This window comes from Rhinichthys klamathensis, unplaced genomic scaffold, assembly GCF_029890125.1.
Source record: "Rhinichthys klamathensis goyatoka isolate OS25496 unplaced genomic scaffold, OSU_Roscu_1.1 h1tg000303l_1, whole genome shotgun sequence".
Lineage (NCBI taxonomy): Eukaryota > Metazoa > Chordata > Actinopteri > Cypriniformes > Leuciscidae > Rhinichthys > Rhinichthys klamathensis.
Window position 1 is genome coordinate 1747702 of NW_026606822.1, and position 25289 is coordinate 1772990.

The 25289-nt window shown below is 40.6% G+C and overlaps 1 protein-coding gene across 1 annotated transcript in view; it reads left to right on the forward strand.

Annotated features, from left to right (window-relative positions):
- Positions 1 to 23835, forward strand: part of ahcy (adenosylhomocysteinase) — a 28310-nt gene extending 4475 nt beyond the window's left edge. Inside the window, exons 4-10 of the mRNA XM_056270479.1 lie at positions 1423 to 1575; positions 6254 to 6366; positions 6531 to 6738; positions 7082 to 7169; positions 18345 to 18462; positions 21963 to 22157; positions 23366 to 23835. Coding sequence (XP_056126454.1) covers positions 1423 to 1575; positions 6254 to 6366; positions 6531 to 6738; positions 7082 to 7169; positions 18345 to 18462; positions 21963 to 22157; positions 23366 to 23497 — 1007 coding nt within the window. The 3' untranslated portion in view covers positions 23498 to 23835. The remainder of the gene's footprint in view (positions 1 to 1422; positions 1576 to 6253; positions 6367 to 6530; positions 6739 to 7081; positions 7170 to 18344; positions 18463 to 21962; positions 22158 to 23365) is intronic.
- Positions 23836 to 25289: the final 1454 nt, after the last annotated feature.

Here is a 25289-nt window from a genome sequence, read left to right on the forward strand (position 1 = left end):
AGGCCTTAAGAAGGTATTTTAGTAGGCAGTATAATTACGCTGACAACCTTTTGTGTCAGCAGCTTGACTGATGCATTAAAATGCTGCTGACTAGCTCACTAGTTGTGGAACAGAGCAGATTAATACTAGTTAAGACCTTTGAGCAGCAATTGCATGCATTTTTGTCTTTTTAAAACTAAATTGCAGGTCATTCAATCAGAGAAATATCTTAAACCGTGAGAACTGAGGTGGTTGCATCAACACTAATTCTGACATGCTTACTGTCAGAGTAAATTTGATTGCCAAAAAACATTCAAATATCTTGATATAACCAAAACAGCACAGTACTTAATCTGATATTCGAGTGACCGTAGGGGTGAACTACTGTTCAAAAGTATGGGGTTATGAATGTTTTTTAGTATAAAAGTCTCTCATGCTCACCAAGGCTGGATTTATTTGATCAAAAATACAGTAAAAAGAGTCTCATTGCGAAATATTATTACAACTTAAAATAAATGTGTTCTATTTGAATATATTTTAAAATGTAATTTATTCCTGTGACGCAAAGCTGAATTTTCCGCATCATTCCTCCAGTCTTCAGTCACATGATCCTTCAGAAATTATTCTAATATGCTGATCTAGAGCTAATTTCTGATTATTATCCATGTTAAATTCAGTTGTGCTGTTAGTTTTGTGAAAACCATAATGTTTTTTTTTTTTTTAAGGATACTTTGAATTGAGCGTTCAAAGGAACAGCATTTATTTGAAGTAGAAATGTCATTATAAATCTCTGTTGTTGTCACTTTTCATCAATTTAATGCATCCTTGCTGAATAAAAGTAACAATCTTTAAAAAAAAATGTATATTACTCCAAACTTTTGAGTGACATGTAAGAGAATCATGATGCCACTTTTTTGATTGGGTGACTCACTGACTTTGCACGCATCTTTTGCATTTAAACCATTTGAAAATTGATGGTTTAGCATTTCGTGTGAACAGTCAGTCTCATTTACAGTGATGACAGTAGGTGCATCCTTCGCTTATGTAGCTGCATTCTCAACTAATTGTTGTACCAGCTAGAAAATAATGCCACATTAAAAATGTCAAACATATTTAGAGCTTGTTGTGCTTCTGAAATGAGCAGATTTACAGCTACTAACAGCATTCTCTCCACTTTGCACCTTATACTGGAAAAGAACCAGTTGGACAGTAAAACCTCTTTCACATGCACTACATTTGTTCCTATAAAATGGCAAATCATTTATTTGTTTGTGGCAGGAAAACTTAAAATTGGATGTTACTTTGAGAATAAGATTAAATATGCAGGTGCACTCGAGCACAAACTTAGCAAACCCAGTGACCAGTTCTTATTTGTAGCAGTCAGGGACACAATTTTGATGCGTATCTTGTCATCTAATGTGTGTGTTTTGTGCTTTGTTGTAGTGTATGCCTGGAAGGGTATGACTGATGAAGAGTATGTGTGGTGCATAGAGCAGACAATCTACTTCAAGGACGGTCAGCCTCTTAACATGATCCTGGACGACGGTGGAGACTTGACCAACATGGTGCACCAGAAATACCCCAAACTGCTTGCAGGTATATAATATTGGCTGCTTTCTGTTCTGTCATCTGTTCATCTGTACTCATCACGTGTGTCTACTCATCTTGAACAGGCAGGAAAGAGTCATTTAGACTACTCGTATAGTACTTCATTACTCCATTGTCTGGATTTCCATTGCTAGAAATAACAGTATTTCTGGGCTACTGATGCCCGTCACAGTTGCACTGTACTGCTGTTTTATGGCCACTAGATGGCAGGCTAATCCACGATCAAGCCATTCCTTTCTTGACCTAGCAAAGAAAGAAACCTTCAATAGGAGCAGTCACAAATATAAACCTTATAATATTAGCATTCCTGGAAAATTGAAAAGCATTACGATACTTAGGAAAGGGGAAGTTCCGAGCAGACTCTTGTTTTATTGATAGAGTGTGGAGGTGATGTGGTGTTAGTTTTACTCTATAAATGTCAAATTTATGAGGCTACTCTATTTGACCTCTTCCCTTTAGTAGGGTTAAGCATCTGGGCTGGTAACACAAAGGTCAGCTCTCTGATTCTAGGTAGAGGCCAGTGAACTGTTAACCTAATTCTTTTAAACTGCTTTTTTTTTTTAAAGTAGGTCACTCTTTGATTCCCCCAGTTAGTGAACTGTGAATAATAGCATTGGATATATAAAACTCATGCCAAATGTTGCATTCCTCTGTCAAACAAGGGTCTGTTTAAAAAGATATTTTATAATGTTGCTGTTTATTAAACGTTCTATTCATCAAAGAATCTTGTAAAAAAAAAAATATCACGGTTTCCACAAAAATATTAAGCAGCACAACTGTTTTCAACATTGATAATAGTAATAATGTTAAGCTGGATGTCAACCGCCGTAAAATCGCAAAATGATAAATGTTTCTTAAGCTGCAAATCGGCATATTAGAACGATTTCTGAATGATCATGTGAAAATAAAGTAATGATGCTGAAAATTCAGCTTTGTATCACAGGAATAAATTGCATTTTAAAATAGAAAAGTTGTTTTAAATTGTAATGATATTTCACAATATTACTGTTTTACTGTATTTTTGGTCAAATGTAGCCTTTGTGAAAAAAAAAGGTATATCACTAATCTAAGACTAATTTTAGCATGTCTGGAATTCTGTATTGACCAATCAGAATTCAGAATAATCTGTTTTATAGTTAACAGTAACAATAACATAACGTTAACGATAACAGTATGTTAATTCATGATAATGTTTTCCATTGCATATGTACAGGAAACAGCACAGGTCATGGTGTCTCTCTCAGCATCAAACATACTTGAATCTCAGCCAGTCTCTCTGTGAAATGGCACAAAATAAAATGAAGACCTGCGGTGATTTTGCTCCTCGTATTTTCGTTTCGGCTGGCTTCATGCCCGAAATGCTTCCACATATAGAGTTATGATAATACTTTTGGTTTCTGAGCTATAGTACATTTTCCACTGAGGCTATAAAGTTGTCAGAAGGGTTTGTGACAGTCACTTATCTTTCCTTAACCCTCTGGGGTCCAAGGTGTTTTTGGGGTCCTTGAGATGTTTCGACATACTCTGACATTTGTGCTTTTTTCAGTTGCTTATAAACATATTACTGGCAAAGGTGTAATTACACTCTATTTAGCACACACAGGGCTACCATAATGTGTGAGCAACATGTATGTACATTTTTGTATTTTTGAGAGAATATTGTTTATGCGTGGTTATTGAAAAAACTAAAACTTAAAGTTTCTGAAATAAGGCCACAAAACACATACTAAATATGTGTCCACAAGACTTTTGACTAATGGATGTTGTCGCCTAGAGTTTTTTCTTCAAAATGATCTGAAAATCATCCTGCCTTATCATTAACATTAAACAATAGATTGGTTTAAATTTAAAAATGACACTTTTTGTTTGGAAAGGCAATATGCGCAGGGGTGTGACCTGCTGTGATTCACACCTGAGAAGACAATGGCCCCGCATAATGAGCGCATAATGGGGCTGCATACTAATGACCCTTTCATTCAGGTGTGTCACTGAGCCACAAGAATGACAATATATATATATATAATACAAAATTGGTTCACAGTTCCAATTATTTATTTATTTTTCAAATTGTGCTTGCAAATTGTATAATATCAAATGTAAAAATTTCTAGTAATTGTGCAGTTAATTATCATACTGTTTTTACAGAATATACAGAAGTTTTTTTTTACAGTTATACAGAAATTTACAGTTACAGTTTGGGAATATATCCCAAATGTGTCACTAATAAAACACAATACAAATAATTTAAAGAGGAGGCTTATATTGAGCTTTTAAGATTTACCTAAGATTTATTTATATGTAGCCTACATATATTTTTGCTATTTTAATAAAAAGGTTACAATTACAACAACAATTAAAATTTTAACTATATTTCAAATGTAATCTTTCTTTGTATATACTAAAGTATACATTTTATCATACATATTTCACAGTTGCGGATTAATTAGTTTGAATATAGCCTACAATCGAACAAACACTATAATAACATCTTAGCAAACAAGCTTATTTGATGTGGCAGTATTTTACAGTAAAAACGACATCTTGTCTTTCATATGTAACATCGTTTTTATGATTAGGACATATAAATGTTAATTTGCAGTTTAATACGTTGCTTATACAAAAATATTTTATTTCAACATATTTCAGTCGATTTTTACTCATCTCAGTATTGGAATATAGTTAGGTAAAAGCTGTTCATTCATTCACACACAAAAACGCGATTCAAACAGTCTTTTTGTTTACAGACACTATTCCATATCGCGATTAGCACAAAGCACTTGAAAATAAAGAATGTACCTATTCCTCGGCTGGATCCGTTGCTCCTCCAAATGAAACTACCTGTAGCCTACTTCTGAGGTAATTTTTTCCAGGATTATTATTAAGATAGTATTATTCCTCACAGCGTCGTAAATCTGAGTCTCTTTCGGTGGGTTATCCAGCTGATGTGGGCATGGATCGCCTCAGAGCATTTGTGTTTGAATAGAGCGCGCGCTCCGTGGGCGTGGTCAAATTAACTTTAATGAGCTGAGACGAGAACGACTATCATCTCTACTTCATTTAAAAGAAGATAATTCAGGCTTCATGCCTGTGTGCCTGTATAACTGTTTGACTGAGTATTTGCAGATATACAGTTCATTTTTCGGACGCGTTTCAGAATGGACTTCACTGACAGAGAGAACGCAGAACGCGCATCATGTTTATTTTTCTTTATTAGGCGAAAAGCACAACACTTTGTTTTTATTATGAGGTTCCACAAAAAAAAAAAAAAACTCAACAGGATCGAATGATGTACAACACTTATATGTAAGATCAAAATCAACAGAGTAATTTTTGAGTCTCTTTTGCACTGATAAGGAAAAAAGTGAGCTGGTATCGCCGGCGAGACCGCCGACCCCAGAGGGTTAAGTAGATGGCTGAAATGTCTTGGATTTGATTCGGCCTCATCAGTTACACCAGTGAAGGTCAAGCTAACCTACACAAAAATAAAATTGATCGGCCAACCAGTTATTGCAACATTCCTTCCAAACAGATGCACTTAGTTTGATATTCTGGGTCTTTAAAGGGGTCATATAATGCCATTTTTGTACAAGCTAATATGATTCTTTAGGGTCTAAATTAAAAGTTTGTAATATACTTTAATTAAAAATTCTCATTAGTATTGTAAGAAAACACTTATTTTACCTGGTCAAAAACAGCTCTGTTTTCAGCACGCCGTTTCAGTGCATATGCCTTTAAATGATAATGAGCTTTGCTCACCCCGCCCCTCTGTTTTGTGTGTACACCGTTTGTAACACAATAACACAATAACCATAACGCGTTGTTCAGTATAAACGGGGGATTATGAATTATATTGAGAATGTCATACATAGAAAACATGCCGTAATGTACCCTGAGTGTAAACCTTAGCAAATCGCTAGCTGCACGCTTCACAATGAATGCGTATTCATTGTGAAGCGTGCAGCTAGCGGTTTGCAAAGATTAATATATTAATATAAAGTTTAATAAAATGTTATACTCACTTCCGTTCTTCTGGAGATTCAGCAGGAACATGAATATCTGGTACCGATCCTTTTTTCATGAGCAGCTTCTTAGCAAATCCAGCTTTATACTGACCCTCGTTTATAAAGCAGTCTGGTGTGAGAAATGATTCGCGCAAACATGAAAGCATTGACGTTGCTCGTGGGGAATATTCCCTTCGAAAACAAACTCAGCCACTGCGTCTTCAGCGGTTCGGATTTAGGAACATTAAAATGACTGTGTTCGTTATTACACCCAAGAACAGAACACCACAATCGCTTAGACGCCATTCTGCTCATAGACAGTGCTCCAGCATATCAACAATGACCGCGCCGGTCCGCGCAGACTATGATTGACAGCTCCCTCATGAGCGAGGGCGGGTCTGTGTTGAAACGCTCCTGTCAATCAACAATCGTGGGAGGGGCGTGCGAGCTTGTGATGTCACAGGCTCAAACGGCTCGATTTGAGGCAGGGGAAAACATATAAGGAGATTAAAACAAAAACACTGGATGGATTTTTATCATTATATGATGGTTGTGTACAGGCACTGCCAACACACATTTCAGTACAATCAACTTGTAAAAGTGCATGTACCATTATATGACCCCTTTAACTTTTACGAAATAATTCTTCCTGGTTAATCCCTCAGGAATCAAGGGCATCTCTGAGGAGACCACAACAGGAGTTCATAACCTCTACAAGATGTTGAAGAAGGGAGAACTTAAAGTTACTGCCATCAATGTCAATGACTCTGTGACTAAGGTAACCTTTTATAACCAAGATATAATAACAGTGCATGGTTTTATCCTGTTATTCCCTGTGGTCATTTGATGTTTTGTTTGTTCACACAAACGTAAGCACTTTGTGCATGGTTATAATATTATGACAGTTATTTGGGAATGACTTATTTCCCCCCCTCCCTTTAGAGTAAGTTTGACAACCTGTACGGCTGCCGTGAGTCTTTGATTGACGGCATCAAGCGGGCCACAGATGTGATGATTGCCGGTAAGGTGGCAGTGGTGGCCGGGTACGGTGACGTCGGTAAGGGCTGCGTTCAGGCTCTACGAGGGTTCGGCGCCAGAGTCATTGTCACAGAAATCGATCCCATCAACGCTCTGCAGGCAGCTATGGAGGGTATGGATTTTTTTTCTGTCTGTGTGTTCCTTTTCTTCCTATTTAAACACCTTTCTTCGAGTGATAAGAATACATTTTATCTGTGTTTTAGTCTTTTTATTATTTAATTTTTTTTAGTATGTAGTGAAAGGTGAACAACTTAAGTTGGAATTGCAAATAGTCAGTCCCTTTTTGCGATTCCGTAAATACAATGCAAAATCTATCATCTATCTATCTATCTAATCTATTTGAATTTGGTAAGAGACCTAAGGAGCCCATCATGAACCTACTATATTTTTAAACCATGTATGTATTAAAACTGCATTTTAAAGGTTGCTGTAACCATTCGGCTCTCGTTACGCAGGCTATGAGGTGACCACCATGGATGAGGCCTGCAAAGAAGGAAACATCTTTGTGACCACCACTGGCTGTGAGGACATCCTCCTTGGCAGGTTTGTACAACATTAATCAAACGTACACCAACTAACAGATGTTCAGCTAGAATGTGTGCTGTATAGTATTTCTGTATTATGTGTGTCCCCTCGAGAACTGAGAAAATGCTGTTTCTGATTCCAATTACAGTTTCGTAATGACACTAAACATTTTCTAGTTGATCCGTCTTAAAATGACAAAGAACAGTTCTTGTAATTTCAGCAGCCTTTTGCCCAATGATGAGATCATTTTTGATTTTTTACAATAATAAATAAAAAAGAATTCATTATACAACAGGTTATTACCATAGACTTTAAAAAATGGTTATTACCCATACCCAATCAAATTTATTGCACCTAGCAACATCAATGTCCAACATACTGTGGACTTAGTTTGTCTCAGTATTGCAAAAATGGTGGTTTATTGTGGACAAATCACCTGCGTATGTTATTTCAAAGGAAACATTGTCTATGTAATAACCCTGAAACGACTTCCCTTTTCTTCTGATGTCACTTAGGCACCCTGGCTGTTGGATGTTAGCTAATAGCCAATTAGCTGTTTATGTGAACACTCCTTTACTGTAGGTCTGGCTCCACTCTGGTTTGAAATGCCTGCTTTTCATAATCCAATCAATTCTAGATGGATAAAGTCGAGTTGGTTTTTCCCCCTTATTGACCATCCTACAAATATTTACACAACCGTTCAAAAGTTTGTAGTCGGTATGATTTTTTTTTTTTAAAGAAGTCTCATATGTTCAACAAGTATTTGATCAAAAATAGTTAGGGATGTAACGATTCACTCATCTCACAATGCGATACGAATCACGATACTGGTTTCACAATACGATTTTCTCACAATTTTTTTAACAAATGACATTTAAGACAAAAGTGTCCCTTTTATAATTTCTCAGACAAAATGCTGCACATTTCTTTTTAATTTGAAATATATTTGTCAAATAATAAAACTACATTAAAAAAATTCCCTTCAAGGTTGTTTCAACTCGGTCTTTCTGTCTGTTTGGTCAAGAGGCTGTTACCTTCGCACACTGTAAAAGACTGTGTAAAATTAGTACCAGATTGACAGGGGTTTTACATTGTAATAAAGGCAAGATTCTAATTTTGTCATAATTTGTATCATTACACTAGTAAGAGTAAAAAAAAAAACACATTTAGAGAAAGAGATAGTAAAATAAATACAACACCTGAGTGTTGTTTTTGGCAGCCCTTTTAGTTTTAGTCTTAGTCTTTTGGACGAAAATGCTTTTTAGTTTTATGCCGGGCGTACACCAAAGGATTTTCACAGTCCCAGACTAAAGACCGGCCGTTTTTAGGAATCTTACTGGAGTCTCTGCACGCTCACGTCGTCTCGATTGTTAAATGTGAGGTGATAATCTGCAGTCGGCGACCCGATTTATGCCAGTCTTTCTCTAGTCTTTCATATCAAACATGTTTGATATTATCGCAAGTCCTAGCGTAGTCATAGTGACGTAAAACAATCAACAACCAATAAAATCGTTCTCATAAAAACGGAAACAGGAAACAGGAAGCCATCAGTCACAACAAAGAAACATGTCGACGGACGTGGAAACACAACGAGCGCCAAGTAGGCGAAAATGGACCGTGGATAAAGAGGAGCGCCCTGTCGAGCTTGTCATCCCATTAGTCAACTCTTTATTAAGAAATGTCTAATTTGATGTTTTCTCATTCCTGGAAAAGAAAGTGATTTATTGTAATTAAACAATATAAATTAATATTTTTTTTTACTCATCAAACAAAAAATATGCATAAAAATGCCTATTTTAATGGAAGAAAAAATTAGGACCCCTAACAACTAGTGATACCCCCCCTTTGTTGAAATTAATTCAGTGAGGTAAAATGGTGGAATGGCTGATGTCAATGTCCTTTGATATCTTTTTAAATCCTTTTCCACACTCATAAGCAGTGTGGGGGAAATATATGGGGGGTGTCCTAATTTATTCCTCAAAAATTGCATTCTTTTAAAATTACATTTCACAGAGTGTCTTAAAAAGGCCTTCCTTATTTTTAAATAGTTTAGTTAAATCACTGGGTCCTTCTAGCCTGGCAAGCCAGACCTACATCAAGATGCACACTTTGCTGCAAAATTATTTTTGCTGCCGCTAGGGTGCGTCTAGATTTCTAGGCTAGGGTCTTTCAGTATTGTTAAAATTGTTATTACATGTCCGTATGTTGAAAAATAGACAGGCTTTCATGGTGTCCTATTTTTTTCACATGACTGTATGGTTGCCTTTATATAATTTAATAATAATGATAATTAAATTTATTTTTATTTTTATTATTATTTAATGATGATAATCACATAATTTGGACAGTGACTCCCACCCCCTGCAGAACACCATCACTGCACTGAGCAGCCATCACTGCACTGTTTATTTGTTGTATATATTGTTTACATTATTATTATAAATTTTTTTTTTTTTACTATCCACTGTGCTGGTGCAACACTGAGAATTTCCCCATTGTGGGAATGTAAGGTCTATCTTATCTTATATACCACCACCACTGTAGGCCTACCTTCAGAAATATTTTGGATCATACAACATAATGTGATACAGTAGCTAACTGTAGCTGCTTCTCCATTTTTGTTAAATCACTGCTGAGCATGCTGGGAGGAATTTGGTGGGAATAAAAAGCTAAAATAATCTAGTTGTAGTCCTGTAAATAGTGTCACTACAAGATTCAGTGTTTGTAAAATCTTTAGTCTTGGACTAACTGTGAACCCAAGTCTTTAGATGTGAGCTGATAATCTTATAAAGTATTTTCTAAATCTTTTCAAAGTCTTTAGGTGTACAGAAAGCAGTCGACGAAAACAAAAAAAGGTTTTAGTCTCCGAACACACAAAAAGGTTTTAATCAAGTTTTAGTCAATTTTAGTAAAAAAAAAAAAAAAGTCTTTAAAAAATAGAGAAAATAAAATGCGGCTGTGTCAAAATTGGTATCAAGTTCAAAAATAGAAAAGAAATAAAAGTGCCACTTTGCAATCTGTAAAGAAAAGAATAGAAATCCATTTGGCAAGACAGGTCTATTTATCCCTGCATTAGTGGCTGCACTGAGCCTGTTTTGAATTGCACAATTTCTCAAAAGTCATGCTCAATGTTCAGCTGAGATCTGTACTTTGTTTTCAGTGAAACTGAAACGGCTGAAAAGCCCATCTCACAGAGATATGATGTGGCAAAGGGAAGAAGAATGCACACAGCACTCTGCCTTTAGCCTAGGCTACTTAACGTGATATATTTTTTTTAATAGATAAAATAGACATAACATACTGTTTGATATGGGATTAAAATGATAGGTAGTGTATGGGCAGTGTATAAGATATAAACTAATGATTAATTACTTTAATATTCCTTTGTTCCGATCAGAGCATGTGAGCGGAGAGCGCATTTCTGAATATTCCTCTGCTCGCTCATTCAGCCCTGGGTCGCGCACTCAACACAGAATGGCCTGCTGGTTCGAGAATATGTGAAATAAGAGCTGCCTCCGACTAAAGTTTTTATTCTAGTTGACTAGTAGTTGATCATTTGAGCCATTAGTGGACAAATCGCCCCTTTATTAATTTAATTACTTAAATAGGCTATACGGGATATTGAGCTTTATAGCCGCACTCAAGCGCACGACCGCACGCATAAAGCTTGCCACAAAGAACCGGCAAAAGTAGGCTAATGATTATGAATGTGTAAAAAAAAAATAGCAAGGGTACATTTAATTGTTTATTAATAAACTGGTGTTTTCGGTGTCGCTCCAAAGATGAATTTGACGATGCGGACTCGCCATGAACGAATAAAGATAAATAGGCATAAAATGGAACATTTCCTCCCGTTTTGGAGGAGACCTGTCACGCCAGTGGGGCGCGCCCCACACTTTGAGAACCGCTGGATTATACTGAAACTGAAAGTATGTCCATAAATCATCTCGTCGTTTCCGACCACCAAGCCCGTTTATTGGCTTCGCCGCCATGGTCCGAAGATGTGTGGTGGTGAGTGACTAGCCGCAGGTGTGTTGTTGTGTGGAATCTGGTGCGCGCGCGGCATGGGTACCCAAAACAATGATAGGAAGCAGCAGCATTGCTGATACTTTTATAGCTCAAAACAGACAGATTTCACGGAAAATAGACAGAAATCAGACTTAGTCATTTTCGTTCCGTCTTGTCAACGAAAACGTCTCGTCATGTTTTTGTCACCTTAGAGCCATTTTTAGCTAACGTTAGTCATCGTCGCGTTATCGTCATAAAAAAAGTGCGTCAACGAAATCCTTTCGTCATCGTTGACGAAAACAACATAACACTGATGCACCTTGTGATCTCCGTGGCTCTCCCAATTGTCGCATTAATGACTTTTACATGAAAACGGAGGTGACTGGTGCTTCTCACTTCAAAATGCCCCCAGACCTCCGATTTGAATGAGTCAACGTCAACATCTACGTCTACCGGAGCGTGCACGCCAGTCATGGCACACACTGGTGCGGCGCGAGCGGAGCAAACCGAGCGTTTTCAGTTCATTCCTATGGAAGTTGAGCTTGGCTCACACAAGATCAAGTTCCACGAATGAAGTGGAAACACTCGCTAGCTTCACGCCAGTGTGTGCTCGCAGCTATTGTGCCTGTAAAGCGAGGTTCACAACTTCACAGTAGGCTACAGTAAACACCCCTGCTGTTTAAAACGAATCGGTTACCTAACGTAACCTCGGTTCTCTCTAGAAGAGGGAACGAGTATTGCGTAAGCTAGCTTACGCTGGGGAAAGATTCATCTTTGCTGAGAGTTTGAAGCCAAAAAATTATTTCATAATTTGTATCCATTGACAACGCAGTTCCTCTGCGGCAGACCTAGAGCAGGCTAGCTAGCAGCTCATTGGTTCGCTCAGAGAGAACTGCTTAAGCCTATGGGAGAGCGGGGCTGAACCCGCTGCCAATGAGAAGCGCCCGCGCGCTCATTGCATCATGGCCCGCCAGAATGGGCGTGGCTATGGTGTATATAACAGTCTCTCCCAGGCTTATATGTTGATTTATTTCAGCGTGAAGCGAAACGCTAGTAGCGCAAGCACGGCCGGGAACGCAATACTATAATAGTATTGCGTTCCCTCTTCTAGAGAGAACCGAGGTTACGTTAGGTAACCGATTCGTTCTCTTACGAGAGGTTCTCTCGTATTGCGTAAGCTAGCTTACGCTGCGGGAACACCTGGTCAACGCCGTGCGCGCTATGAATCCACTCATGAATCCCAGGGTGATACCGGGGGATTTTTAACGTGGAGTGAATGTGATATGAGGCCGGCAGAGCGGGCACATGAAGTGTATACATAAGCATCTAAGGAGAGCACAAGGGGCGAACCGGTTGTGTGAGGGACTCCCAGTAATGCAGCTTCTTAGGGAGCTGGTCGTTAGACAGCTAGTAATTTTGCCTGCAAGGCGGGAACTTCCAAGTTGTAAAATCTGACAAAAGTGGACGGGGAGGCCCATCCCGCGGCCACACAAATGTCATGAATGGAAATTCCACAGGACCATGCCCACGATGAGGCCATGCCTCTAGTGGAGTGCGCCCTGATGCCCAGAGGGCATGGCAGGCATTTAGATGCGTAAGCAGAGGCTATAGCGTCTACTATCCATCTAGACAGTGTCTGTTTAGAGGCGGCCAGACCTTTGGTGCGCCCCCCAAACGACACGAAAAGCTGCTCAGCGCGTCTGAATGCGGCAGCGCGCGTAGTGTACAATCTCAGAGCCCGCACCGGGCAGAGGAGATTGGCGTCGCGCTCACTATCGGATGAAGGCAGAGCCGATAGGGAAATAATCTGAGCCCTGAACGGGGTACCAATCGCCTTCGGGACATAGCCATGCCTAGGTTTGAGAATGACAACAGAATCATTCGGTCCAAACTCAAGACACGCGGTGCTGGATGAGAGCGCGTGAAGATCCCCCACGCGTTTTACTGAGGACAGAGCCGTCAGAAAAACGGTTTTGAGCGAGAGGTATTTTAGGTCCACAGACTCGAGCGGTTCGAACGGGGGTGCTTTCATAGCTTCGAGAACTATAGAAAGATCCCAGATAGGAACCGAAGGGGGGCGCGGAGGGTTCATCCTCTTAGCTCCCCTGAGGAAGCAGATGACTAACTCGTCTTTGCCCAGGGACTGAGCGCGTCGGGGTTCAGAGAACGCCGCGACGGCTGCCACGTAAACCTTGAGAGTGGAGGGGGACCTGCCCTTGTCCAGCATCTCTTGAAGGAAAACAAGCAAAGACGGCACCTCGCATGACCGTGGGTCCAGATGTTTGTCGGTGCACCATCTTGAGAACACAGACCATTTAGACGCATAGAGCCTTCTCGTGGAAGGTGCTCTAGCCTGTATGATAGTGTTTCTTACTCCCTCTGGCAAATCGACGAATAGTCGTTGATCACCCATGCATGTAGCGCCCAGCGCCGTGGATGGGGGTGCCAGATCGTGCCGCGAGCTTGAGAGAGGAGATCTGCTCTGACTGGGATGGGCCACGGGGCTGTCTGTGACAGCTGAGTGAGCTCCGGAACCCAGTTCTGACTCCCAACGCGGAGCTATGAGGAGCACCGAGTGGCGTGTGTCCCTGATCCTCTGAATTACCTGTGGTAGCAGAGCGATCGGAGGGAATGCATAGAGCGGGCGGCGAGGCCATTCCTGGGCTAGCTCCTTGAAAAAAATATTGGGCAGTGAGCGTTCTCTTCTGACGCGAAGAGGTCCACTTCTGCTCTGCCGAATAGCCGCCACAGTATTTGGACCGTTTGTGTGTTCAGGGACCATTCTCCTGAGGAGATGAGGTTCCTGGACAGTATGTCTGGACCGTCGTTCAGATGGCCCGGCACGTGCGTCGCTCTGAGCGAGAGCAGGCGGCTCTGAGACCAAACTAAAATGCGGTGTGTCAGTAGGAAGAGATTCCTGGATCTGACACCGCCCTGACGGTTGAGATAGGAGACCACAGCCATGTTGTCCGAACGGATCAGGACGTGGTGTCCCCGAATGAGCGGGAGGAAGCGCGAGAGCGCGTTCTCGACCGCAAGCATTTCCAGACAGTTTATGTGTAAGGGGCTTTCCTGTGTCGACCAATGGCCAAAGGCCGGTGAGCTCTCGCAGACTGCACCCCAACCCGTGTTGGATGCATCTGTCGAGATGACTTTTCGGCGGGAAAAGGTCCCCATCGTGACGCCCTGCCGAAACCATTCTGCTACTGTCCATGGCTGCAGCGCCGTGAGACATGTCTGCGTAACTCTGATCAGCTGGCGGCCCGTGTTCCACGCGCGGTGGGGTACACGGCTGTTTAACCAAAGCTGAAGCGGGCGCATGTGCAGAAGGCCCAGCTGAAGCACAGCGGAGGCTGAGGCCATGTAACCCAGCATCCTCTGAAAAGTTTTCAGAGGTGTGCGGGTGCCCATCTGAAACGAGGCGGCCAGTCGCTGAACACTGCGCGCGCTGTGTAGACAGGCGAGCCGTCATCGTGACCGAGTTCAAATCTATTCCTAGAAAGGAAATCGATTGACTGGGTTGAAGGGAGCTCTTTGTCCAGTTGACAGAGAGGCCCAGCGTTTTCAGATGGTCGAGGAGAACTGCGCTGTGCGACAGAAGCTTCGTCTGTGATTGGGCCAAAATCAGCCAGTCGTCCAGATAATTCAATATGCGCAGCCCCTGGCTCCGCAGGGGGGCGAGCGCCGTATCCATGCACTTCGTGAATGTACGGGGCGCCAGGGATAAGCCGAACGGGAGAACGGCGTATTGATAAACATGACCCTCGAAGGCGAAACGTAAGAATGGCCTGTGACGGGGATTTATCTGGATCTGAAAATAGGCGTCTTTCAGGTCTAGAGAGATGAACCAGTCCCCCTGGCGCACCTGCGCGAGGATTTTCCTGGTAGTGAGCATCTTGAACGGTCTCTTCATGAGCACTTTGCTCAAAAACCTGAGATCTAAAATCGGTCTGAGGCCGCCGTCTTTCTTGGGAACCAGAAAATAACGGCCGTAAAACCCCGACTCGGTCATAGATGGTGGGACTCTCTCTATGGCGCCCTTTTGCAACAGCGTCGCAATTTCTGAGCGGAGCTTGCCGGCGGCCAGCGGGCTGACAGTAGATTCGAGCCGAGTGCGCGCACGAGGCGGGCGGCGGCGAAACTGTAGCAGATAGCCGTTCTTTATAATGCTTAGCACCCACGGGGAAATGCCTGGAATGGCTTCCCACGCTTTGGAGCATGCGGCTAGTGGCCGAATGGCTATATCGCCCTGATTGCTGCACATAGCGGGCTGGACACAGTGTGTGGGCGCGCTTTGAATGTGTGTGGCAACGGGATTTGCACTCAGAGAGGAGTCTATGGGCCGTGAAACAGAGCGAGCAGAGAGGGGACACGCGCATGAGCTCGTGGGCGTGTTTATGTTCTCTGATATTAGAGCGGGCTGTGCCCGTTTCATGTGATGGGGCTCTGAGAGAGACACGGGATATGTTATGCTTGTGTGTATGGGTGAACACATGATTGTGGGCACATTTTCTACACAACTGGCATATTTTCTCTTTTTGAGATTTCTCTGGGTAGCCGTGAAAACGGCTTTTTGTCGCTCGCAAGCGGGCTGGGACACCGGCTTGTTTGTGGCGGTCAACACTACAGCAGTCGGCGAAACAACGGGGACTGGCAGAGGGCGAAGCTTTGACGGCGGTCCGGCCGCAGCGGGAGAGCACCGTCGTTTTCTTAACTTTGCTAGGCAGACTTCTGATGATCAGGCTCGAGACCGAGGCGTTCGACGGCCTGTGAGAGGAGGCGCATTAGTTCCTCCTCTATCCCGGCGCGGATCCCCGCCGACTCTCTCGTGGATCCGAGAGATGACCATTCCTCACTGTCTGACGCGAGCAGTGAACAGGAATCCTTCTCCTCCGCGGCGTCATCGGAAGCGACAGAGCGGCCACTCGGCGGCAACTGTATGTCCGGCTGGGGCGGGGAGGGAGAGCGGGAAGCGGGAAGCGGCGGCGGCGGCCCGCATGGTTCCGCAGGGGGCTCCGGCGGCCTCTGGGAGCGGCGTTTCTTTTTACGCGGCGAAGAGGCAGGCGGCGCGGGAGCGGATTTTGCCGCCAGAAGTCGTGCCCGCAGGGACGACAACGGCAGGCTCTCACAGAAGTCGCATCCTCCATCCGCGAGGGCGAGTTCTGCGTGCTCGAGTCCCAGGCAGAGAGCGCAGATGACATGGCGGTCTCCGTCCTCGAGAGGAGCGCGGCAAGAGCCGCAGGAAAAACGAGACATCTTTAAAAAGACGCTCGGCTCTTTTAGATATAGAGAAAAGAAGGATACAGTCGTTGGATGGCGCTAGCTTGCAGGGCGGCTGAAGGTGGCGAAGACAGCCGGCTTCTTCAGGGTCCGGGAGCTCGCTAGAGTGATGCCTTCTCGACGGCGACGGCTTTTCTCAGGACAGCAGAAGCGTGTAGCTTGCTGAAGATGAAATGAATCAACATATAAGCCTGGGAGAGACTGTTATATACACCATAGCCACGCCCATTCTGGCGGGCCATGATGCAATGAGCGCGCAGGCGCTTCCCATTGGCAGCGGGTTCAGCCCCGCTCTCCCATAGGCTTAAGCAGTTCTCTCTGAGCGAACCAATGAGCTTGCTAGCTAGCCTGCTCTAGGTCTGCCGCAGAGGAACTGCGTTGTCAATGGATACAAATTATGAAATAATTTTTTGGCTTCAAACTCTCAGCAAAGATGAATCTTTCCCGCAGCGTAAGCTAGTTTACGCAATACGAGAGAACCTCTCGTAAGAGAACGTGTATCGCGATTCGTTTAACATTTCAACCGACTTGAATCGTCACACATTTTTATCGATTTTCAACCGGTTGCGAGTGAATCGTTACATCCCTAAAAATAGTATAAACGGTAATATTGAGAAATAATATATATAAAATTTAAAATAACTGTTTTCTATTTGAATATATTTTAAAATGTAGTTTATTCCTGTGATGTCAAAGCTGAATTTTCAGCATCATTACATTACAGTCTTCAGTGTCACATGATCCTTCAGAAATCATTCTAATATAATGATTTGCTGCTCAAGAAACATTTCTGATATCATTCTATTGTTTTTACTGTCACTTTTAATCAGTTAATGCATCCTTGCTGAATTAAAGTTTTAATTTCTTTCAAAAAAGTCCCAAACTTTTAAATGGTACTGTATTTATTTACATTGCACTCTCATGGCAAAAAAACATTCAGCTTCACACAAAGCTTAATCTGCAGAGACGTCTTGCATTTCCAGCACACAAACACAGCCTGATATATTGGACATCTTGCTAAATAATTTTATTGAATTCTCACAGTCTACGCCAACTGCAAATAAGGATGTCATCCAGACCGGCACAGCGTGAAAGTTAGTCAACGATGAATCCTTTAAACCTGGTGAAATGGGCTTCTGTGTGTAACGGGCAGGGAGATTCATGTGCAGTTAAAGGACTCCCGGGTCTGCAATCAAACACGCACAGCGTGAGATCTGGCTACACTTTGCAGTGCGTGCTTGAGATTCATGTGCTGTATTATTCTGTGCTTATCTGAGGTTTAAATGTGGAGGTGAACCGGTGGTTCTGATGGGGTGTGGGCCTCTGTGATAAATGGCAGGGATGAGTACGCTCAGGGGCCAGTAAGGCACAGCTGCTGTTTGGTATTATCAACAGATGTGAGAACTGTGTCTTAGATTCTCTAGAAGTTTTTGGAGGCGATGGGACATGTTTAAAGGCCGGCAATCTGCGAATGTCTGTCTGGTACCAGTTAAGCAAATGCAATCCAGGTGAATGGATTATGAAAGTAAAATGCAATTGAGGTGAAATATTTTGAACCTACATTCTTACGTCGGTCTGATTGCCTAGAAACGCAGTCGCCATCCTCTTCTCAAAAAGGCGTTTGATTTGAGGCATCATTCATGGATGTAGAATAAATGGTGCTGGACAATTTACTTGTCAAGTTTAATATTATGTTCAGTGGTTTGTTCAAAATGCCAAAGCAAACATTGCTAGACTATTGTTTTGATATTGTATTACATCGTTCTAGAGTATTGTTTTGATATTATTGATGTTGTGCCGAGGTGTTTGAAATGGGGCCTTGACTAAATGTTGTTTACACTACCTGACTGAGTGAATCACAAAGATAAACATCATGTGTTCATGTGTGTATTTTTTTTCCCCCAGACACTTTGAGCACATGAAGGATGACTCCATCGTCTGCAACATAGGCCACTTTGACTGTGAGATCGACATGAAGTGGCTCAATGAACATGCAGCGGAGAAAATCAACATCAAACCTCAGGTACAGGATTAATATTTGGTGGCTGCCACTCAAGACTGCACTAGGGGAACAGTAATGCATGGTGTTTTTGTTGGTTTTAACCAGGAATTTAACCTAATTTTTCTTTAATTATATTCAATTATTAATATTAAATAAGTGTTATTTATTGCGCTTTAAATCAATTGGCGTTTTGTTTTTTGTAAAAGATTTTGCCCCTGGTTTCAAAGACGAGGCTTAAAGGGACACCAGGCAGGAATCCCGTTTTGTCAAACAGTGACCCCTAGAGTCGCTGTGGATAACTTGTATTTAACGTTAATGTCGTAAATACCACTCACGCAGAGCGTGACGTGTTACATAGTATACAATAGTACATTGTTTAATTTGTCGTTTAATGAGATCTAATAGTGGTGAGAATTTTCACGTGATTAAATAAATAGATCCGACAATTATCCCCATGAACTTTAATGGTCCAGTGGCAGAACTTTTGCCAAGTGTGGGGCGGCGAGAAGGCCACCATTCAACCCGAAAGAAGTCATATAACCATTTCAATAACTCTGAAGCTGTTCAGTTAAGCTAAAAAAAACTGCATAGAATCCCTTTAAAGGGATAGTTCACCCAAAAATGAAAATTCTGTCAGTTATTACTCTCCCTCATGTTGTTCCAACCCAGCAGGCACGTGCACATATAGACATCAAAAGGGGCTTGAGCACCTGCCCTTTTTATTCCTGGAGAGAAAGTGCCCTTTTTTCTGGGATGTTTTTTTTTATTATTTTTTTTGAAAAATAATATTCCTGTTTGCGCACAACTTCCCTGTCAAACAAATATATGTATTGAATAGTGTATCTAAATATCAGGTCAGGAGTTCTGAAGCGCCGATCAGAGTAAACGCGTCTGCTCTAGTGAGCTCGCGCTGCGCTGCCGTTTGGACTCTGAGCCAAGCGGATAAACAGTCCGTGAGGCGCGTGCGGTTCAAATGAGTTTCGTTCCGCTTTTGGCACATAAACATTATCGAACATTTATCGAACTCGATATTGATATTGAGTATTGACTCGATATTGATATCGAGTATTGATGATATTGACTCGAACTTGATATCGTTTTATCGAGAAATTATATCGCGATAATGAATGAATGAGCATATCAATTTAAGACGTGGCTAAATGTAATTTATAACCTTGTATGAAAAATCCGGACGTTTTTATGACTTTTTATGGCCTAAAATTCTTATTATTAAAGTTAATGACTTACATACATCAAGAGTCTTTCCCCCTGAAATGTAGAAATCTAAATGGGTGAATTTAGAAGAAATCTACAGATGCAAACAGTTGGAGGATAGTAGGTTTAAAACAAACTCCATCTAAATGTGGATTTTGAAGGTTTTATTTGATGAAAATGATGATACGTACAGTCCTCCCTCAAATGTGAAACTAAGTCCATGTCACCATCAGGTGTATCAAATATATACTTGATTGAAACTAGTAGCATAGAAAACATGCACATTGTGGCATGGTTTCCTTTGCAACTCTATAAACCCGAATACTAAGGAGATCTTTTGAAAATGAAACAATTGCGCGAGTTTGAGGAAGATACAATTAATTAACTTTTTTAATAAATTTTTTAAAAAGTCAGTTGTGTTAATATACTTTTTTGTTTAAAAAAAGTAAAAAATAAATAAATAAATAAAAAAACGTAATTATGAGAAGTGCCCTTTTTTTCACTTGAGCCCCTGCCCCTCAAAATGTCTGTGCACGTCCCTGCAACCCAGTAACGTAAGACTTTCGTTCATCTTCGGAACACAAATTAAGATATTTTTGATTAAATCTGAGAGCTGGATCACTCCTCCATAGGCTTCTTAAGGGATCGAAACTGGCCGGCCCAAAAGTTATTAAAGACATCGTTAAAATAGTCCGAGTGACTACAGTGGCTCAATCTTAAGTTTATCAAGCGACGAGAATACTTTTTGTGCGCAAAAAAACAAACAAAAATAACGACTTTATTCAACTATTCATTTCCTTCTCTGTGGGCCTCGAGAAAAGCAAAGCTTCTAGGTTGTACGTCACACACATGACCAGCGTCGGCCAATAGTGAGCCTACGTGTGACGTGCAACCTAGAAGCTTTGCGTCGTTTCACTACGTGAAATCTCGAGGCCCACAGAGAAGGAAATGAATAGTTGAATAAAGTCGTTATTTTTTTTATTTTTTTTTGCGCACAAAATGTATTTTCGTCGCTTGATAAACTTAAGATTGAGCCACTGTAGTCACTCGGACTATTTTAACGATGTTTTTCATAACTTTTGGGCCGGCATGAGGGTGAGTAATTACTGACAGAATTTTCATTTTTGGGTGAACTAACCCTTTAAGGCTAGTCTCAGACTAAAATACATGTTTGAGCTGTTTTAACTGAAAGCAACTTGCACTGGTGTATCTTAAAATATATCAGTGACATTGTTTTGTCTTAAGATGCACACCAGTAATGTGCATTTTGATATTTTTTTCCTAAGGCACATTTATAAAAGCCACTTAAATGTCCTAATTAAACTAAGGCCTAATCCTGCTGTCTGTGAAACCAGGTCTTGCTGTTCCAACATGAAGCCTTGCTTAAAATATGTTTGGTGGTTAATGTTTTTCTTTAACCAGGAATTTGACCAAATCTTTCTTTACTTTTCAATAAATATTTTTTTATTGAATTTATTAATATTGAATAAAAGTAAACGGGTTTTCCCTGGGTTAAAAATGGTCTTCGGTGGTGGCTGACAAACATTGCCATCCACACACAGTACAAAGTACGCTACCCATGTGAACTGTGAGCCCAGTACTGACAATAAATGCAAAGAAACAGTTTGTTATAATAACTTATACTATTTATTCATGAAAAAAAAAAAATCCCTGTCAGAATGGATCATAAAACAAAGTTTCAATCTGCTGTTATAATCACTGGAGCTGACAATTACAAGTACACAAAGCTGTGCTCTTGATGAATCAGTCTACACTGTGCAGTGAATCTCTTATTGTCATCATGTTTATACTTTGTTGATTGTAATGAAAGGATTCGCGAGTGTGCAGAACTCATTCTGAACGAAAACTCTGCTGTTCTGAGCGCTGTTGAGCGGATTCTGACGAACTTAAACATCTGATTGGCCATTATGTTCACAAGCTCAACAGATACGTTTGTGATTGGCTACAAAGACACGTACGTTGTAAATAGAAACCTTTGACGCTCTTCAGAGCACAAACACTCGCAGGAGCATTTTAAAGCAGACGCTATCATTGGGTACCAGAACTGGAGATATCGTCACATTAAATGATCAAATCTTTTATGGGAAAACGATTCATGAAACCCTATTTAAAATTATGCTTTGCTCAAATAGTAAAAAGATTTTAAATATTCAAAAAACATGAATTTAAAACCCGATTTACTTTCTAAATGCACATTATTGGCCTTGTTTCCTGCAGACATCACCAAAATCCTGCTTTTGAATGCCCTGATCGGACTTTGACTGATTCTCCCCTCTTTTATACAGGTTGACCGTTACCGCATGAAAAGTGGCCGTCACATCATTGTTTTGGCTGAGGGGCGTCTGGTGAACCTGGGCTGTGCCATGGGCCATCCGAGCTTTGTGATGAGCAACTCGTTCACCAACCAGGTTCTTGCCCAGATTGAGCTGTGGACTAACACCAGCAAATACCCACTGGGTGTATACTTCCTGCCAAAGAAGGTACAGTATCTTCATGTAGACTCTACAAATACAGATGCTGTAGAGTCATATTGTCTGTAAAGCCAGGGACACACCAAGCCGGTGGTTGGGCATCATCGGACCGTTTTTGAGCATGGGCCTACTTCGTTTTTTCAGGTGTGTTGCGCACCGTTGTCTCTAGTCGGATGCCATTGTTTATTTTTTGGCAGATTCAACATGTAGAGTTGGCGTCGAACTCTGATTTGGCTGTTCAGTTTCGCAAACGAGTCACTGCATGAGAATACGAGCAAAAGTGATGCAAGCAAAGTCAAGACGGCACAGACAGAAGGCTGTTGAAAGTGAATTTTACGTCATCTTACCTGAGCATTCCACTGCGCAAATGATTTCAGAATAACATGAGCGGAGTGGAATAAAGAACATGATCAGCATGATTGATATTCAAAATGTTAAGCGCTGATTTATGTTTTGTATACCTGCAGTCTTCGTTTCGCGTCCTTTTTTTGAATTATGACTATAGACGAATATATCTGCTTAAATTGACAGTGATCTCCTTTACATTCAGACGTCAACGCGCGTGCTAGTTGAGTCGCCTGTAGTCCTTTCAGTGTGTTCAAGCACAGATTTTTTTTTTTCTCCGAGGCGACAACACGGTTGGCTTTCATTGGCGCTACTTCTTTGGCATCGGTTTGGTGTCCCTACTTTTTAATATGCACATTATCCATGAATATCCAGATTTTAAGGGTGCTTTCACAATGGGTATTTTTGCTGCGGTCCGAGTGCAATTGTTCCCAGTGCCTCCCGGTTGGTGTCAATTGATTTTATCGAACCCTTGTGCACTTACGTCATCAATAATATGCACGCCGCATAATAGAAAACAGAATGCGGTCAATATATTGTGTTTTTTATGAAGTTGATGCTATCATGCACAGCAGAGTAAACGACTAGGGTTTACTGCATGTGCGTTAGTGGTCAACCAAACTCAGACCACCTCCTTCAGGTACTCTCGGGTTCGGTACCCGGGTCCGCATGACAGCTTTCACATTAGTATTTATTCATGTGTACCGTGCCCCGTTGTGAACTAAACTACCAGTGTGAAAGCACTTAGGGAAGAGTGTTACAAAGCTTGCTTAAAAAACAAGCTGAGAATCTTATCAGATGAAATTTGTATCCACTATACATGAATAAATGAAATGTATGTATTCCTCATTATGTCCTTTGTGTATGTGTAGCTGGATGAGGAGGTAGCTGCCGCACACTTGGACAAGCTTGGCGTCAAACTGACCAAACTGACAGAGAAGCAAGCCAAATATTTGGGTCTGCCCAATGTCGGTCCCTTCAAACCAGACCACTACCGCTACTAAGTAGCTTTGACCAATCACAGCTTCAGCTGTGGATGGGGACGGACTACACAATCATTGGCGGTTACCTTTGCAGCTATAATAGTGCTTAACTTGTGGACACATTGTCACTGTCTTATTTGCATTCCTTGTTTTATGATACGGTTATATTAAAAACAAAACACCAAATTCTTCCATTAGGTCAGTTATTTGATGCCCCTCAGTAAATTAATATTCTGACACGTTTTGCTTCTTCCGTGTCTTACTCTGAAGTGATTCCAGTTTGTCAGGTAACTATGAATTGAGCGAGGCACTGCCTTTTGGCCATGCATACTTTTGTAAACCTGTTAAAATAATGAAAATGATGGGGAAAAATCATTTTTCTGTTAGCAAGCTGTGAGTTTGAGTGGGTCTGGGTAGCTCGTCCTGTTTCATTACATCCACTCATGAAGACCTGATGAAATAAATGTGGTATTTGACTGTAACATGCCTTGTTTACTTGTTAATCCTTTATTTCAGCACAGCGTTAGGAGACTGTGGTTCTCAACTGGTAAAATGCATAAAAATGGGTTCAATATTTATATAATATAATTAATCAATATTGCTATTGCTCATACATGTGATTAGGAATCTGAACAAATGCTAAAGCCCACGTATTAAATTTAACCATGTAAATTGTTTTGTTACATACATGAATGATTCCTCAAGGAATATGATAAAATGGACAAAAATATCTATACTAGCTCATTTTTGGGATTGGGACTTTCCAGTTGGGACTAGTACAGCAACCACTTACCAATGCCATAACCACACAGAACACTCTAGTAACCGCCAATGTTGTCGTTTTTGTTAATTGAATTGAATCCAAAATAAAATTTTAATATTAGATTCAATATAAAATTATATTAGAAATGTTTCCTTGGCAACTATTGAACAAGTGTGAAGCACTGAAATGACTGAAACTAATAATAATAGATTAAAATAATAAAAATAAAAGCACATAAAATTACACTGTAAAAAGTGTTCCGTTCACTTATTAATTTTAAGGCAGCGTGTTTACTAATTTTTAAGTAAAAACTTCGTTTAATCAAAAAAAATTAAGGAATGTGGAATTGTCAAGTTCATTTTTTTTAATTAAGCATTCCGTTTATTTACTTTATTTATTTACTAGGTTTACAAAAGAATTAAGTGAACTGAACACTTTTTACAGTTAAAGGGATAGTTCACCCAAAAATAAAAAATTCTGTCATAATTTACTCACCTTGCATTTATTCCAACCCTGTAGGATTTCTTCTTCTGCTGAGCACAGAGGAAGATATTTTGGAGAATATGGGTTACCAAACAGGCCCAGGGCCCCATTGACTTCCATAGAATGGATATATATATATATATATATATATATATATATATATATATATATATATATATATATATATATATATATATATATATATATAAATATAAATATAAATATATATATATATATATATATATATATATATATATATATATATATCTTCCATAATAAATATATATATATATATATATATATATATATTTATTATGGAAGTCAATGGGGTCCATCAACTGTTTCATCTTTTGTGTTCAGCAAAAGAAAGAAATTCATACAGGTTTGGAACAAATGCAGGGTGAGTAAATGATGATAGAATTTCCATTTTTGGGTGAACTATCCCTTTAAAATAAATTTAAAAAGAAAACTGAAAAATATGAAAATAAAAGCTAACGTAATATATTAAATAATACTAAAATTACACATTAAAGAACACTTTAGCAACAGCCTGGCATTGCGCCAGTG